The 16,464-nt window shown below is 40.1% G+C and overlaps 1 protein-coding gene, 1 long non-coding RNA gene and 1 pseudogene across 2 annotated transcripts; 1 reads left to right on the top strand and 2 right to left on the bottom strand.

Moving 5' to 3' along the window:
• Positions 1 to 364: 364 nt before the first annotated feature.
• On the bottom strand, positions 365 to 7,693 carry LOC127917585 (gastrula zinc finger protein XlCGF17.1-like). The gene is made up of 2 exons (XM_052500615.1): positions 7,315 to 7,693; positions 365 to 1,787 (listed from the first exon to the last, which is right to left on the bottom strand). The coding sequence occupies exons 1-2, from the start codon at positions 7,679 to 7,681 to the stop codon at positions 994 to 996; spliced, it is 1,161 nt and encodes a 386-aa protein (XP_052356575.1). The 5' UTR covers positions 7,682 to 7,693; the 3' UTR covers positions 365 to 993.
• A 232-nt stretch (positions 7,694 to 7,925) lies between these two features.
• On the top strand, positions 7,926 to 10,741 carry LOC127917587 (uncharacterized). The gene is made up of 3 exons (XR_008097557.1): positions 7,926 to 8,052; positions 9,317 to 9,408; positions 9,868 to 10,741. It is a non-coding gene; the product is annotated as an uncharacterized LOC127917587 (long non-coding RNA).
• Positions 10,742 to 10,887: 146 nt separating this feature from the next.
• LOC127917586 (zinc finger protein 239-like) lies at positions 10,888 to 15,367 on the bottom strand (annotated as a pseudogene).
• Positions 15,368 to 16,464: the final 1,097 nt, after the last annotated feature.

Raw genomic sequence — 16,464 nt, 5'->3', positions numbered from 1 at the left:
TGTGATCCATGGCAACGCACTGTCTAAACACAAAACTGGTTGACTGCCCACCCTTAAACAATCAGCAAACAACTCCTGCAATATCCGTAGTAACTTTCCACCTTACTTCTCGCTCTCTTTTTAGGGTTCACTCGATGGGCATGTTGTTAGATCGGGCCCAGTCCCCAATGTCATGCATTTGGGTTAGCACATTGAGAATGGATCCTGAAATTCTAAAAGCACTTAACGGTGAGGCATGGAATAATAAAACACATATTTTGTCAGGCTGAATGTTTGAAATATGAGGTGATTTGAGTCATGCTTCTTCAGTAGTGGAACAAAGACAATTAGCATTTGAACGTTGTCAAGAAATACTGGAGTGATGTCAGATTGTTAACAAAATTGATTATAGACCAATTTATTATACTGCTTTCATGTGTGAAAATACAAACATCTGCGACAATTTTTATATTACATGTATTTTTTTTAACAAGCAGCTTTTTCAACTAGTAGAAAACCGCTGGCTACATGTTGAAGTGCTGCATTTTGATTAAAGTGCGTCACCAACACAGTAAGTGTAACACAGGTCTTTTTTTGTTAGTCACTTTTTGTTAAATAACATTTCAATTCAGAGCCTGGATTTTCCCCTGAGGTTAATATCCATATCATGCTGCAATCAATTGAACAGGGTAAACGATAAGGTAGAATTAAAATCATTAAATCATTAAAATACTCCTACTACAATGTTACAATATCCATATCATTACATTACATTTAAGTCATTTAGCAGACGCTCTTATCCAGAGCGACTTACTTGAACAGGGTAAACGATAAGGTAGAACATCATTAAAATACTCCTACTACAATGTTAAAATATTCTACATTGTGACATCATTAAAATACTCCTACTACAATGTTAAAACATTCTACATTGTGACATCATTAAAATACTCCTACTACAATGTTAAAACATTTTACATTGTGACATTATTTCATTGATATCCTGAAACTTCTTCATGTATGTATTTTCTGATGTTTGATCAGAGATCTTTTATCATTGTATCTCTTCCCACATTGATCACAGCTATAAGGTTTCTCTCCTGTGTGTGTTCTCTGGTGTACTGCCAGATTGCTAGATTGAACAAAACTCCTCCCACATTGATCACAGCTATAAGATTTCTCTCCTGTGTGTGTTCTCTGGTGTCGAATCAGATTGCTTGATCCAGAAAAACTCCTCCCACATTGATCACAGCTAAAAGGTTTCTCTCCTGTGTGTGTTCTCTGGTGTAATGTCAGACCGCTAGATGTAGTAAAAGTCCTCCCACATTGATCACAGCTATAAGGTTTCTCCCCTGTGTGTGTTCTCTGGTGTGAAGTCAGATGGCTAGATTGAACAAAACTCCTCCCACATTGATCACAGCTGTACGGTTTCTCTCCTGTGTGTGTTCTCTGGTGTAATGTCAGACCGCTAGATGTAGTAAAAGTCCTCCCACATTGATCACAGCTGTAAGGTTTCTCTCCTGTGTGTGTTCTCTGGTGTACTGTCAGACCGCTAGATGTAGTAAAAGTCCTCCCACATTGACCACAGCTATAAGGTTTCTCTCCTGTGTGTGTTCTCTGGTGTATTTTAAGTTCTGATGGAGATTTGCAACCTTTCCCACAGTCAGAGCAGCAATGAGATTTCTTCCCTGTGGGTCTCTGCTGGTGTTTCCTGAGGGGTTTTGAAGTGGAGAGACTCTCCGCTGCCTCGTCAGCATCATGAGGTTGTTGAGGCCCCCCAGAGGATCCACGATAGTCAGGTCTCTCTCCTGTGTGAATAAAAAGTCAGACAGGTGGTTTAAGGCCCACAACAGCAAAAATACACTGTAAAAAGGTGATGCCAACAGCGTAGCCATTATGTTGTTCAAACAATGATGTCTGGAATGAATGTTAATTATTTGACATTCGTCTTAAGACAGTCAAGTGAACAACAGTCATATTTTGTCTTGTTTTCCCATTAGTGGTAACATCGACGATTGTATGCAAGAAATACGTTTTTGAAGTTGTTGAAATCCTAAGCAGTGTGCCAGACAACTTTTGGTCTCCAATATAGGCACCTTTCAGTAGGTCTAGGTTGTTGTTAGGTGAAGTTATGAGTCCTACAGTAGGTCTATGGTATAACTAGCGGTTTCCACATTAGCATGCAGGAGTTTCTGCAACCAAATGGCATTTTAGCGAACAGAGGGCAGAGAGCGATGCACCTATTTGGGGATGTCTGATAGTATTTACTCACCACCACTTCACCTCAAACATCAAGTAAACAAAGTCTTACAAATACTTTGAGGAATTATTGATTAGAGTAAAATATTTCCAGCTCTCACTCTTGATAACCACTCGACATGAAAGGGAAAAATGTAATGCTCTGATCCAGTGGAAATGTCATACAATACCTGATTACTTCTTATCCCTTTCACAAATAGCCTACAGCTGTGTCTGTCCCAAACTATTTCATACAATGTTGCTATCACATTTCAGACAGACCGAGGTGATAGAACGTTAACCAGTGTATCAACAAGGTAGACAGGTAATGCTCAGCCAATGTGATTTATTTTTATCTGGATATTTTCTAGTTGTTTTTATTTGTTGGCTTTATGTAGGCTATTTTTACATAGTTGGCAATGGCAGTAAACATTATTTAGATTTATATAATTTAAATATCTATTTATATAGAATGTAGATTAATCACAGACAATGATTTTGAGATACGATTAAAAATCAAATTATACTGTTCCAGTAAAATGTGAATATGAAAATCATAACTGGCACCAGATCAGTAGAAATGGTCAGATAAATTTGCACTTCGTTTATGATTTTTTCATTGGCAAGATTAGCAAACGTAGGCATGTCATACCAGCAACAAACGCTGACACTACACTTCCAAGTATATCTGACCAAATTATTAAAGACAAGCATTGCAATTTAGAATTCCGTAAAGTCAGTGTGGAAGAGGTGAATAAAATTATTGTTGTCCATCAACAATGACAAGCCACCGGGGTCTGACAATCTAGATGGAAAATGAATGAGGATAATAGCGGACTATATTGCCACTCCTATTTTCCGTATCTTTAATTTAAGCCTACTAGAGAGAGTGTGTCCTCAGACCTGGAGGGAAGCTAAAGTCATTTGATATGCGCTATGCTCTGCATAGTTAGCTCCAGGTAAAATGTTGCACTTATTCAGCCATTCTGTGACCAAAAACAAGCTACATATGGACAGTAATAAAAATAAACGAACTCTGGAAATGACAAAGCACCTCGTAACCTTGCTGGAAATGGGACAAACCATTCTGTGGTAACAGACTGGTTTGATTTTTAATCAAATCTAATTCCCAGGAATGGGGTTCAAATGAACCACAGACTGTGTGGGATAATTTCATGGCCGTGTCCAACTCTGCTCGTTCCCTCGACTCAGCTACCAACCACCAATCTCCAACAGGGCCCTTTATCTGCATCAATAGACACTTCATAGTGAGCTATAGGTAGGAATCAGCAATGAATCCCAATAATGAGCCACCTATGGGAGGGGTACCCCTTTGTGGACAAATCTCAAAGTATTACTGCTACCCTGGGGATATTGCTATACCCCTTGAACATCTGCTCCAACCCTCGCCGGATGTGGCAGGCCTGCCACATCAGACTACAAAGGGAAGCACAGCCGATAGCTGCCCAGTGACACAAGCCTACAAGAGAAGCTAAATAACTTCTATGCTCGCGTCGAGGTAAGTATCACTGAAACATGCATGAGAGCATCAGCTGTTTCGGACGACTTGTGATCACGCTCTCCGCAGCCGATGTGAGTAAGACCTTTAAACAGGTTAACATTCACAAGGCCGCAGGGCCAGACGGATTACCAGGATGTGTGCCCAAGCATGCGCTGACCAACTGGCAAGGGTCTTCACTGACATTTTCATCCCCTGTCCGAGTCTGTAATACCAACATGTTTCAGACCACCACAGTGTTCTTGGGCACAGGGACTAAGGCAACCTGCCAAAATGACTACCGACTCATAGCATGCACATCTGTAGCCATGAAGTGCTTTGAAAGGCTGGTCATGGCTCACATCAACACCATTATCCCAGAAACCCTAGACCCACTCCAATTTGCATACCACCCCAACAGATCCACAGATGATGCAATCTCTATTGCCCTCCACACTGCCCTTTCCCACCTGAACAAAAGGAACAACTATGTGAGAATGCTGTTCATTGACTACAGCTCAGCGTCCAAAACCATAGTCCTTCAAAGCGCATCACTAAGCGAAGGACCCTGGAACTAAACACTGAGCACGCCCCCATTCTCATCGAAGGGGTTGTAGTGGAGCAGGTTGAGAGCTTCAAGTTCCTTGGTATCCACATCCTTGGTGTCCACATTATAGGCTTAGTTAACTGGTGAACTGTTAATCATGGAAACATAATGACAATTCTTCTAGATTTGGAATAGAATGTGCAGCACCTTTAATATATTGTTGTTTGACATGACTAACAATTAATAAACCAGGGAGGAATTACTGACAGAGTAGGAGCATGGTGGAGACATCCAAGAGAGGAAAATCAGGAAGGGAAATGACAGCAAGTAGTGGAGACGAAAGGGTTAACAAGTTGGATAAACAACAGATGTGCTGGAATGACAACAATATAGGTGCTACTTTGAGAACACAAACTCACATCTTTCACAGCACAGAGCGAGGGAGTCCAGGGGATGACTGGAGGAGCAATGGAGGAAGCATTGAGGGATTATCATGGGGTGAGTACAGTTGGTTAGTCTGAGTGGATGATGGTGAAGAACAGTAGAGTGAAAAGGGCTAAAGTTGGTAATGAACAGCAGTTTAGGGTCAGAGTGGGAATCATCAGCAAGGATGTTTTTGTGGGTGACCTGTTAACGGTCTCAAAGATGGTGAAGGATGAAGTGGGTAAAATGGAATCGTTCGAGTGACCAGGAGTGGTATGATGCCGATTGTGTGTCAACAGCGCAACAGTTCCCGGAGTGCCCTGTACGGATGAAGGAGGTCGTAGTAGCTATGATTATCAGGTCCATCCAGCAGGTATCCTATGTGGAGGCAGTGAAAATAGCCGAAGGAGTAGAGAGGAGAAGGTAGTGGATGTCCCACAGTTTGCAGTGAAGCCATGCAGGAGAAGGATCCCAACAGACAAATAGTGAAAGAGGTGGACTTTGTTGTGTTTATAGAGAAAGTGATAAATTGCATGAAAAAATTATTAGTAACCTTCATCCAAAACTACCAGTTTCCAAAATTGATTTGATTTGCCCTCACTGCCGCAGTGATAAATTGCATTAATAATAAACTAATAAAACATCTAAGAAGCTAGACATCATTGTGAAGGCGGCAAATGGATTTCTGGATCTCCAGGACTTCAGACAAAATGTTACAGGGAGAACTGAATGAAGAAGTTCCCCCTCCCAGGTTCCTGAACCTGTGAAGGGATCTGAATAGCACCATTTTTGTTTGAAATTCAGGGTATTGGAGTGAATTTGGTTAGTGTGGATTTTTTATTTTACGTAATTAGTATGATTTGTTCATCCCATTTTTTGTTTGCATTTTGGTTATTTTTTATAACCCCGTACAGTAGGTGGCAGCAATACACCTGATGAGTGTAGTCTGACTATAAACCTCAGAGAAGAAGATGTGTTGGAACCAAAGTGTTGGTCATTGTTTCCAGTTGACCCCTAATTGACCCCTAATTAGATATTACATTACATGTTGTTTTCTTACTTCATGTAGCCTGCTAGCTAACCAACATCTTCATACTTCAGCTTACTCCTCTCTGATAAGATACCGCTGCACAAACATGCTTATCTTGGCCTACAACAGCACTGGTAGCAGGCAGTATTAGCTAGCTACGTTTGCTCTGACTCTTAATACATTTAACAAGCTAGCTAGCCCGCTAACTAGCGATTAGCAGCTAACATTATTTGACCAATACCTTGTGTAACAGTATAACTTTAGACCGTCCCCTCGCCCATACCCGGGCGCGAACCAGGGACCCTCTGCACACAACAGTCACCCATTGCTCCACAAAAGCCTTTGCAGAGCAACTTTCTTGTAGAATTCTTGTAGAATATAACTTATAATTGCCTCAAATGTTTTAGCCGTATTACCCCACCAGAAACCAAAACATAAGCTCGTATAAAGCCACTGTTTGTAAACTAATACTATATGGCTGAGGAGTAGGGTCGATCCAAGCCTTCTGACCTCACAATGACAGTAAAGCACCCAAGCTAACTGGCTAACATTGGATAGCTTGCTAGACACAAATCAGAGAAACTCACTCTTACCATTTTACTTGCCCTAGCAGAGCTGAATAGGCTGTTTTCATGTGATCCAGAGTGTTGTTGACTAACTGTGCTGCTGGCAACAATTTAATTTGAGCTTTTTTGCAGGTGTTTACTGACACCGGCCATAGTCAACAAGTTATTAAATTCATCAGTAATTCTGCTCTCTAATCAAGTCAATAAACATTGGGTAGTTAATTAGAATATAGTTACTAAACTGGCAGGTTTGATGTATAAGTAGCCAACTAACGTTAGGTATCTAGTTAACATACCGATACATACTGCTGGAAAGATATGCTATTGGTTTTGTAAGGATAGTGTAGCTAACAACGTGTCACGTAACTATTTGAAAAGTCATTACTTGATTACATTGCTCAACATTTGTCATAATTATTTAAAGCAGTTCGTGTATATGTCATATTTTGGCGAATTTAGTACGACATCCGTGAACTTTTGGCATACTAACTACATCATACTATGACCAATTAGCAAACTATATACTTCATTAACATCAAATAGTACAGTTAGTATGAGTATTCTAACAGTTCAGGTCTCTGCCATTTTGTTTGTTTAAAAGCCACACAACCAATCAAACAACCAATCTGCAGTTCAACCAATAACAAAGCTGTACTTACACCACTATTTTGGTAATAAGATGGATGGGGCTGGAGAAATGTAACTACTCTCAAATTCATAGACAGACCTATGGATAAAAGGACTGACCATCCATGATATCAACATTATAGTTTTAACCATGTTGAGGCTATACAGTGTTGGTTTACATGGTTTCTAAACATTGGAGTAAAAAAAGCTTATTTGGGGTTCTGATGGGGTAAACAGTTGAACTAAGCTCATGAGGCATGCGTTATATTCTTCAAGAATCAATGCCTATAAATAAATAATTTAAGAGTCAAAATATGGATGTGGCAATTGCAAATGTCCCCTTTAACACCACACATCAGTTCAACAACTGCAGAGTTTGTGCTTCTGTATTTAAGACAGTACTTACTAGTGTTAATCAGGTCCGCGTCATCGTTAGAACCATCGGACGCCTTAAGATGCGCTTGGGAAACCGGGCCGAGATATCCAGTTTCCTCCTCTTCTTCATTTTCCGATGTGACAGTCACCTCCCCCTCCTCTTCGTTCACTGAAACGTCGTCGTCCCCCTCTTTATTAACTCTGAACGAGTCTCCCTCTTCTTTAACTGAGACGTCTTTCTCTTCTTTCACAGTAACAGCCTCAACCTCTACTTGTTTTTGTATTGTAACAGCCTCCTCTTCCTCCACCTCTATCACGAGAGCTTCTTTCTCCATCCAGACGACCGTCTCTTCTTCAGCAGGAACGTGGTTAAGTTTGAGACTGGAGCTATGAGGCATGTACTGAAGTCGCTAAGCGGTATAATTCAAAGCAGTGTCCCTTTATCAGCAGCACGTGATCAATGACGTCTGAAGAATCATTTCGTCGAACACCTGATTGGTTTTGATGAATTTGGGCTCGTTCGACATTGCAGCCGACAGTGCAGGTGGCTGCTGACTCATTTACAAATCACCTTGCATCTTAAATAACTACTCGTTATTATTTATACATCAGTCAGCCAGTCACCGTTTACCCACAATGCAGCATAGACTTGATGATCTCGATCAAGGCCCGTGGTTTAGTAGCAGACCTGAAGGCTACGCTGCTTCGGTGGGGGACGTCATCTGTAAAAATGTGGCTGTTCTAAATTCTGTGTCGCTCAAAGCCTTGAGTAATGAACCTATTTTTTTTTAAACAATTATCTGGAAAGAGCCAATGCTTCAGGAAGCTTTGTTTCCCCATCACTACTTTTCAGCATGTTTTCTGTGAATTAGACTACGGGAGTTTTGTAACTTTTTCCACCTTGGTTTACTGTTAGTTGGGTTATAATTGGTTTCCGGTAGTTGGTCTCTGCTGACCACAACCGTGCTGGTTGGTTATGCTGTTTAGGCTAATAGCTAGTTGGCTAAATAGCAAACGTTAGCTGGCTGGCTAAGATAACTGCATGTAGCTAACATTCTTTGATATTTGGTTAGATGGCATTATGTATTTCCAAAACGGTGGTTTACTTTAATCACTCAAGTCATGAGTGCAAACGATTGGTTTAATTTAAAGTTATACATTTTAAGTTATTTCTGTTGTAGTTAACATCATAGGTAAGGATTGGTTGATTTCCAGTTTTTAAGTATGGTATTTAAGATGATTGATGAGAAAAGTATCGTCCAACCATCGGGTAACTTGTTTCATGCGCATCAAAGGTGAGGGTGAATTTCAGATGTTCACTGCTTGTATTGATGAAGGAGTGGAATCGATGAAGTTCCTCTGCTGTCCCCTGGAATAGAAAGAACACGTCATCAATGAAGACTTTTTCAGAGCCTGATGAGATGCTAGAATGGATTGTTAGGGCTGACAATCACATTCTTCTCTAACAACCCCACATACAGTTACACATAATTAGATGCTATTTTTTTTTAAACTCCAATGACCATAATGACCTGAGCGCCAACTTGTCTTGTCTGTGTTTCTTTTACACCTGCTGCGTAAAAGAGACTGAAGAATGTGTAACAGTATAGCTTCCGTCCCTCTCCTCGCCCCTAACTGGGCTCGAACCAGGGACTCTACACACATAAACAACTGCCTCCCACGAAACATCGTTACAATCGCTATTAGCGCACACCCCGCTAACTAGCCAGCCATTTCACATCGGTTACAAATGCACAATGGTCAATGCTATCTGGGATTCTTGGGACATCCCTACCCTAAACCCTAACCTTAATCCATAATTTAACCATTTTAAATGTAAACTTCAATGGACTAGGGACGTCCCAATGATGTATCGCTACCTGAAATTACACAATCTAAGTGATTGATAGTTGGTATTCAGCAGTCATAAAGCCTTATTTATTTTAATGAACTACTAAAATAGTGATTTTGTCAGACAGCAGCTCTACACTTTATTGACTGACTGATCCATTCATCCTTCCATCCCTCCTCAGCCTTCCTCTCCTCTGAAGACCCAGTGAGGGTGGAGCTCAGTCAGAGAGCTGTTGAGGGACTGGTTAGGAAGAACACTTCTACAGCCAGAGAGGTGAGAGGTCACACATGGTTTAGATGGTAAATATTTATGTCCCCTTAGTGGTTCATCACATCAGCAAAAGGTAATATGTTCCATCATCCATGTTTATTTACATTAGTGCAAATTGACCACTGATATTGGTGTAATTTCTCACCCCTTCTGGCTGTATGAAAGTTAATTTCCCCTCAGACACACATTTGTTCTTTGCTATTATGGTCATTTGTGTAGAATGTACTTTTCCCCACTCATTCACCCCACCTCTTTACATTGCTTATTTATATTCAGTGGCCTGACTGCATCCAGACTGTGAAAGGTCCATCCTGGTAGATCTGAACCTAATGCAGTTTGGAGTGATCAGATGACATAAGTCACATTTAGGTGCCAGGTGTAACTGAAGCCATAGACGCTCCATATTAATTACTTTTAATGTTTTATATAATATTACTAAATGTGTTTCTTTCTGTGTTGCAGGGGCAGTCAAGAAATGGAACGGCAAGGCCACAGAACATGACATAAGCAGAGCTGTGGGAGACCACCTCAAGCCCCTGGTAGAGCCGGGGGTGGTGTTTACCACTCCACCACGCCTTCAGCAGGCTGGAAAAGTGGGATTGATACTGTTTTTCATACTAAGAGGGACCAAGAGTCTGTTGATTGTTCAGTCTTTGGGTTCATTTGTTGAAATCAAATCAAGCTTTATTTATACAGCACATTTCAGACATGGATGCAACACAATGGCTTCACAGGAAAAAAACTAAATGAAAATAAACTAAAATATTTAGTACATAACAAACAGAAGATTAACAACTGAAAGACTAATGAACATTTAAGGACATTTCATTGATTAAAATATTAATTGGATGCTATATCCAACCCAAAATATTAGCTTCTTTTTTAGGAGGGGCTCTGAAAGACACTATGGGGGTGTCCACTGGAAGTTGACTAGTAACAACAACTGGGAAATAAGACACCCACCATGAGACCCACTAAATCTGCCCAAGAAGAGGGAAACAAAAGAAAAACCCTCACCAAACTTAAAGACAGGAAGTAAACCAAAAAGGTGGAGCAACTAAAGGTGTTGACTCTCCACATCTATCAAGACAACTGGAGCACTGGGCCAGACACTCTTTAATAGAACCTGGACCACTCTTACATACTGACTAACGAGGTGACACCAATCAGTCCAACATGCTAACGAGATAGACGTGTTAAAGTCCAACCTCAAAACATAAATAGAAAAACCAAAGCCTGTATCACCTTCCCCCTTAAGAAAACAAACATATCCTATATTTCTGTTGGACACGTTTGCTCACCACCAACAGAAAACAACTTCAATTTCACATTATAATCAACTACAATGCTTCACCTTCACCAATATAAACATGGTGTCTACTGGCTGTCAACAATTAAAAACAAGAAAAAACACCTATTCCTAAATAATAATAAAGAATCATGTTATTTTTTTCTCCTTTTCTTGTCCTCTTGGAACGAGCCCAAACAAAAACTCAGATCAAATTGTATTAGTCACATGCACCGAATACAACAGTGAAATGCTTTTCAATATAATTTTGCTTGGTGGGATAGCCCAATGTCAAAACACAGTTTTAACGTGTCCAAATCAATAACCAATATGCAGGAACAGTTTGGGGATAAATTGAAAACCTAAACATAACATGTGCTATTTACACAAACATCTGCCACAATAATCATATTACTTGTATTTTTTAAACAAGCTCCTTATAAACTGCACAAGCACCAGAAACACTGTTGTTTTGACAAATAGCAATAAATCACTGATATCGATTAGAGGGGAAATTAGGTTGTACGTGCTGTTGAAACTAACAAAACTTAAACAAACACATGGTAAAAGATATCTCCCATTTCCTCACTGCTTAGAGGACAACCTGCAGAAGACAGTCAGCTACATGTTGGAGTGATGCATATAAATGTAGGAGTCACTAAACAAAGGAACGCAACACTTATTTTCTCTGGTGTGATACCAGATGGATTGGCCAAAACTCTTCCCACATTATTCACAGACAAAGGATTTCTCTCTTGTGTGTATTCTCTGGTGTTGAGTCAGAGTTCTTGATGCAGCAAAACTGTTCCCACATTGACTACAGCTATAAGATTTCTCTCCTGTGTGTATTCTCTGGTGCACTGTCAGCGCTCCAGATTGGGAAAAACTCTTCCCACATTGATCACAGCTATAAGGTCTCTCTCTCCTGTGTGTGTTCTCTGGTGCACTCTCAGATCTCCAGATTGACCAAAACTCTTCCCACATTGACCACAGCTATAAGGTTTCTCTCCTGTGTGTATTCTCTGGTGCACTGTCAGCGCTCCAGATTGGGCAAAACTCTTCCCACATTCATCACAGCTATAGGATTTCTCTCCTGTGTGTGTTCTCTGGTGTGATATCAGGCCGGATGGATTAGTAAAACTCTTTCGACATTGAGTACAGCTATAAGATTTCTCTCCTGTGTGTGTTCTCTGGTGTAAAGTCAGAGATCCAGATGTAGTAAAACTCTTCCCACATTGATCACAGCTATAAGATTTCTCCCCTGTGTGTGTTCGCTGATGAATTGTAATGCCTGATGAGGTGAATCTCTTCCCACAGTCAGAGCAGCAGAGAGTTCTCTTCCCTGTGGATCTCTGCAGGTGTTTCTTGGGGTGTTCTAATGTGGAGAGATTCTTCTCTGCCTTGTCAGCATCATGAGGTTGTTGAGGCTCCCCAGAGGATCCACGGTAGTCCCGTCTCTCTCCTGTGTGAATAACAAAGTCAGACAGATGATTAAAGGCCCACAACAGCGGTAATCCACTGTAAAAGGTGATGCCAACAGCGTAGCCATGATGTTTTACAACAATTGTTGTCTGTAATGAATGTAATGATTATTTGACAGTTGTCTTAAAATGAGCAAGAATAGTCATATTTTGTCTTGTTTTCACATTAGTAGTAACATCTAAGATTGTAGACTAGAAATAAGTAAATCATGTTGTTGAAACTCTAAGCAGTGTGCCAGACGACATTTGGTCTCCAATATAGGCCCCTTTCTGTGTTTGCTAAAATTGTATGTAGTATATCTGCCAAGAGCAAAAATGGTGAACAAAGATTTTAGTTTTTCACAATGTATTCTGAATGGGGGAAACTCAGGGGAGTAACCTCCATTTCCAGGTTGCTAATGAGTGCATTTCACACTACTTTGGATTAGAGGACCGATTATGATTTTTCAATGCCGATACCGATTATTGGAGGACCAAAAAAGCCGATACTGATTTTTTAAAATATATTTTTTAATGTATTTGTAATAATGACAATTACAACAACACTGAATGAACACGTATTTTAACTTAATACAATACATCAATAAAATCATTAAAGTTATCTTATAAAAACAATCAATCATAATCACTAGTTAACTACACATGGTTGATGATATTACTAGATATTATCTAGCATGTCCTGCGTTGCATTTCATCTGACTGAGCGGTGGTAGGCAGAAGCAGGTGCCAAGCATTGCGCTGTTGTGCGTCAAGCATTGCGCTGTTTATGACTTCAAGCCAATCAACTCCCGAGATGAGGCTGGTGTAACCGAAGTGAAATGGCTAGCTAGTTAGCGTGCGCTAATAGCGTTTCAAACGTCACCCGCTCTGAGCCTTGGAGTAGTTGTTCCCCTTGCTCTGCATGGGTAACGCTGCCTCGAGGGTGGCTGTTGTCATTGTGTTCCTGGTTCGAGCCCAGGGAGGAGCGAGGAGGGGGATGGAAGCTATACTGTTACACCGGCAATACTAAAGCGCCTATAAGAACATCCAATAGTCAAAGGTTAATGAAATACGAATGGTATAGAGGGAAATAGTCCTATAATTCCTATAATAACTACAACCTAAAACTTCTTACCTGGAAATATTGAAGACTCATGTTAAAAGGAACCACCAGCTTTCATATGTTCTGAGCAAGGAACTGAAACGTTAGCTTTTTTACATGGCACATATTACTTTCTTCTCCAACACTTTGTTTTTGCATTATTTAAACCAAATTGAACATGTTTCATTATTTATTTGAGGCTAAATGTATTTTATTGATGTATTATATTAAGTTAAAATAAGTGTTCATTCAGTATTGTTGTAATTGTCTTTATTACAAATAAAAAAAAATAAATTGGCCGATTAATCGGAATCTGCTTTTTTGGTCCTCCAATAATCGTTATCGGTGTTGAAAAATCATAATCGGTCGACCTCTAATTATGGTTGAATTCTCCTCATGGATGAATTCTAGAATATACTATATAGCCTAGGCACCTGTTTAAACTATCATTATGACATCATGGATGAATTCTAAAATATACTATATAGCCTAGGCACCTGTTTAAACTATCATTATGACATCATGGATGAATTCTAAAATATACTATATAGCCTAGGCACCTGTTTAAACTATCATTATGACATCATGGATGAATTCTAGAATATACTATATAGCCTAGGCACCTGTTTAAACTATCATTATGACATCATGGATGGCCATTCTAGTCCTTATAGCCTAGAAACCTGTTTAAAACAATCATTGTGACATTCATGGATGGTCCAGTCCTTGATATTCAGGGGAGGCCCTGAGCTGAACTCAAACCTGGGTCCAGTGACTGTAAGCCAACACCTTATAACTGTTACGCAAGATGAACCTCTTGATATAATATAATAATAATATATAGCCATTTAGAAACCTTTTATGTCATGGATGGCCAGTCCTTGTATTCATAGTGATGGGGGAGGCCCTGAGCTGAACTCAAACCTGGGTCCAGTTGCCAACACCTTATAACTGTTAGCCAAGATGGAACCATAATATGTTCGCTAGTTGTTGGGTTACGGTTGCTACAATAGCTTTCGCTATGAATTTGAGAGTGGTTACACTTCTCCTTCCCCCATCCCTCAGCTGTTCACCAAACCAAGTCTCTGGGCAGTCATTTTGATGCTGTTTAAAAAAAACACACAACCCAGCAATCTGCAGTTCAAACAATAACAAATCTGTCATTCCACCACTATTTTGGTAATAAAATGATTATGGGATTGGAGAAATGTAACTACAGACAGACCTATGGATGCAAGGACTGACCATCCATTATATCAACATTATAGTTTTAACCATGTTGATGCTATACAGTGATGATTTACAATGTTTCTAAACATTGGAGTAAAAAAAGCTTATTTGGGGTTCTGATGGGGAAAACAGTTGAACTCAGCTCACGAGGCATGTGTTATATTCTTCAAGAATCAATGGCTATAAATTAATAATTTAAATGTCACAATAGATTTCCACTTTAACACCAAACATCAGTCCAACAACTGCAGAGTTTGTGCCTCTGATTTTAAGAAAGTACTTACTAGTGTTAATCAAGGAACTGTTTCTCAATACCATCTTATGGCTAAGTTCATCGTAAGAACCATTGGATGCCATAAGATGCGTTTGGGAAACCGGGCCCAGATATCCAGGTTCCTCCTCCTTTTTCGATGTAACAGTCATCTCCTCTTCCAGCCATAAACTGCACCCTCCTCTCCTTTTACTGAAACATCCTCCTCCTCTTTCACGCTGAACGCGTCTTCCTCTTCTTTCACAGAAACGGCCTCACCCTCTACTTTTTGTTTTACTGTGATATCTTCCTCTTTAGAAGGAGAGTAGCTTGGTGACAGCATGGCCGGGGATGTTAGCTAGCTAGGCTCATGCTAACTTAACCAGCCCGCAGCTGAATAATAATAACACCGTAAATATGAAATTAAATCGGATAACTAAGTAGACGACAGAAGTGTGTTTAAAACACAGTGGCTAATATGCACGAAAGCGTCTAAAGAGCTTTATTGGTTAGGCTATTTTGTCTTGCAAGCTACCGAGGTTTCTGACAAACTGTTGCTGCTGTTGAAATAAGCGTTCCGTCCACTACATTATACGTCACACCAGCAGCATCACCTTAAAGTCTCAGACCGCCATCTGCTGACTGGAGTGGGTAACGCAGTTGAGTAAAATGTTAATTTTGTTTTCAGACAACAAGTTAAAGTGTAGGACGCCTGAGTTTTAACTCACCAGTGTAACAACACAGTGTGGTTAAAGACTTAGTAACTTAGTTGTATTGAAGATCTGGTTCCCTATAAGCACAAACAGATATGTTTTTTAATGATCACATATGTATTCATTTATTTCGGGATTCTGGGTAATCCACAGCAGATTTATGGAGAATTGCTGTGGGTGAGTTGAAAATTGAATGGTCCTGGGATAGAAATGTATTAAGTTGACATTACATCATAAAATCCACCTTTTACATCCTACATTAGCAATTTGTGTTTTAGTAATTTCTGTTGTTGATTTGGTGTCAAATAAGCCCCCATGTGGGTTTTTGTTACGGAGTCTAGTTGATAGGTATTCGACTAGCCGGACTGTTCCCCGGACTCCACGTGTAGGGATTTGTACAATGCACAAACAAGGCTATTGTACTTGACATTGGTGTCTGTCTTTATTCATTTATATTTACTCAACTACGTCCAGTCAGCAGATGGACTAGATGCCGCTTAAAGACAGACACCAATGTCAAGTTCACCCAGGCCATATGACACTCAGGCTATACTCTATTTTTGAAAGAGTACATTAACCAAGACCATACGTACGTTTATGACAGCTGGACGTACTATGGTCAGAAGGATACAGGAAGAAGAATGTAAGCAAGATAACTGATGACTAACACGTGAAACGTAAGCATGCAATGCATACATTCTTTTTAGGATGTAAAAAGGGTTCTACCATCATTATAACCTAACCAAAAGCAGATATAGTTTTTCAGCATAAAGTACTCTGCAGCCACTTAGTGTGGTGTGGACACCAGGTGAGGCCACACACAGATTCCTGTTGAACACTGTCACTTTAACTACCTTATTTTTAACTACCTTATTTTCTCAATAACGGTCTCTCTCCTTCACTTCATCCCTCTCTCCCCTTCTCCCTAAATCCTCTGGGTTATATCAGCTGTTTAGGTGAACCCCTCCTGCATCTGAACTGGCTACATAGAGGACACAGCATGATCAGAGGTGAGA

The sequence above is a fragment of the Oncorhynchus keta genome, unplaced genomic scaffold (genome assembly GCF_023373465.1).
Source record: "Oncorhynchus keta strain PuntledgeMale-10-30-2019 unplaced genomic scaffold, Oket_V2 Un_contig_11676_pilon_pilon, whole genome shotgun sequence".
Classification (NCBI taxonomy): domain Eukaryota; kingdom Metazoa; phylum Chordata; class Actinopteri; order Salmoniformes; family Salmonidae; genus Oncorhynchus; species Oncorhynchus keta.
Note: the sequence above shows the minus strand (reverse complement) of the source record. Positions and strands in the feature narration are given on the sequence as shown.

Bases quoted from the DNA above. Each gene is read 5' to 3' on its own strand.
- LOC127917585 (XM_052500615.1), bottom strand. From the start codon at position 7,681: ATGCCTCATAGCTCCAGTCTCAAACTTAACCACGTTCCTGCTGAAGAA. The intron at 1,788-7,314 runs GTAAGTACTGTC...TTATTCACACAG, and splicing joins CGCGGACCTGATTAACACTA to GAGAGAGACCTGACTATCGT.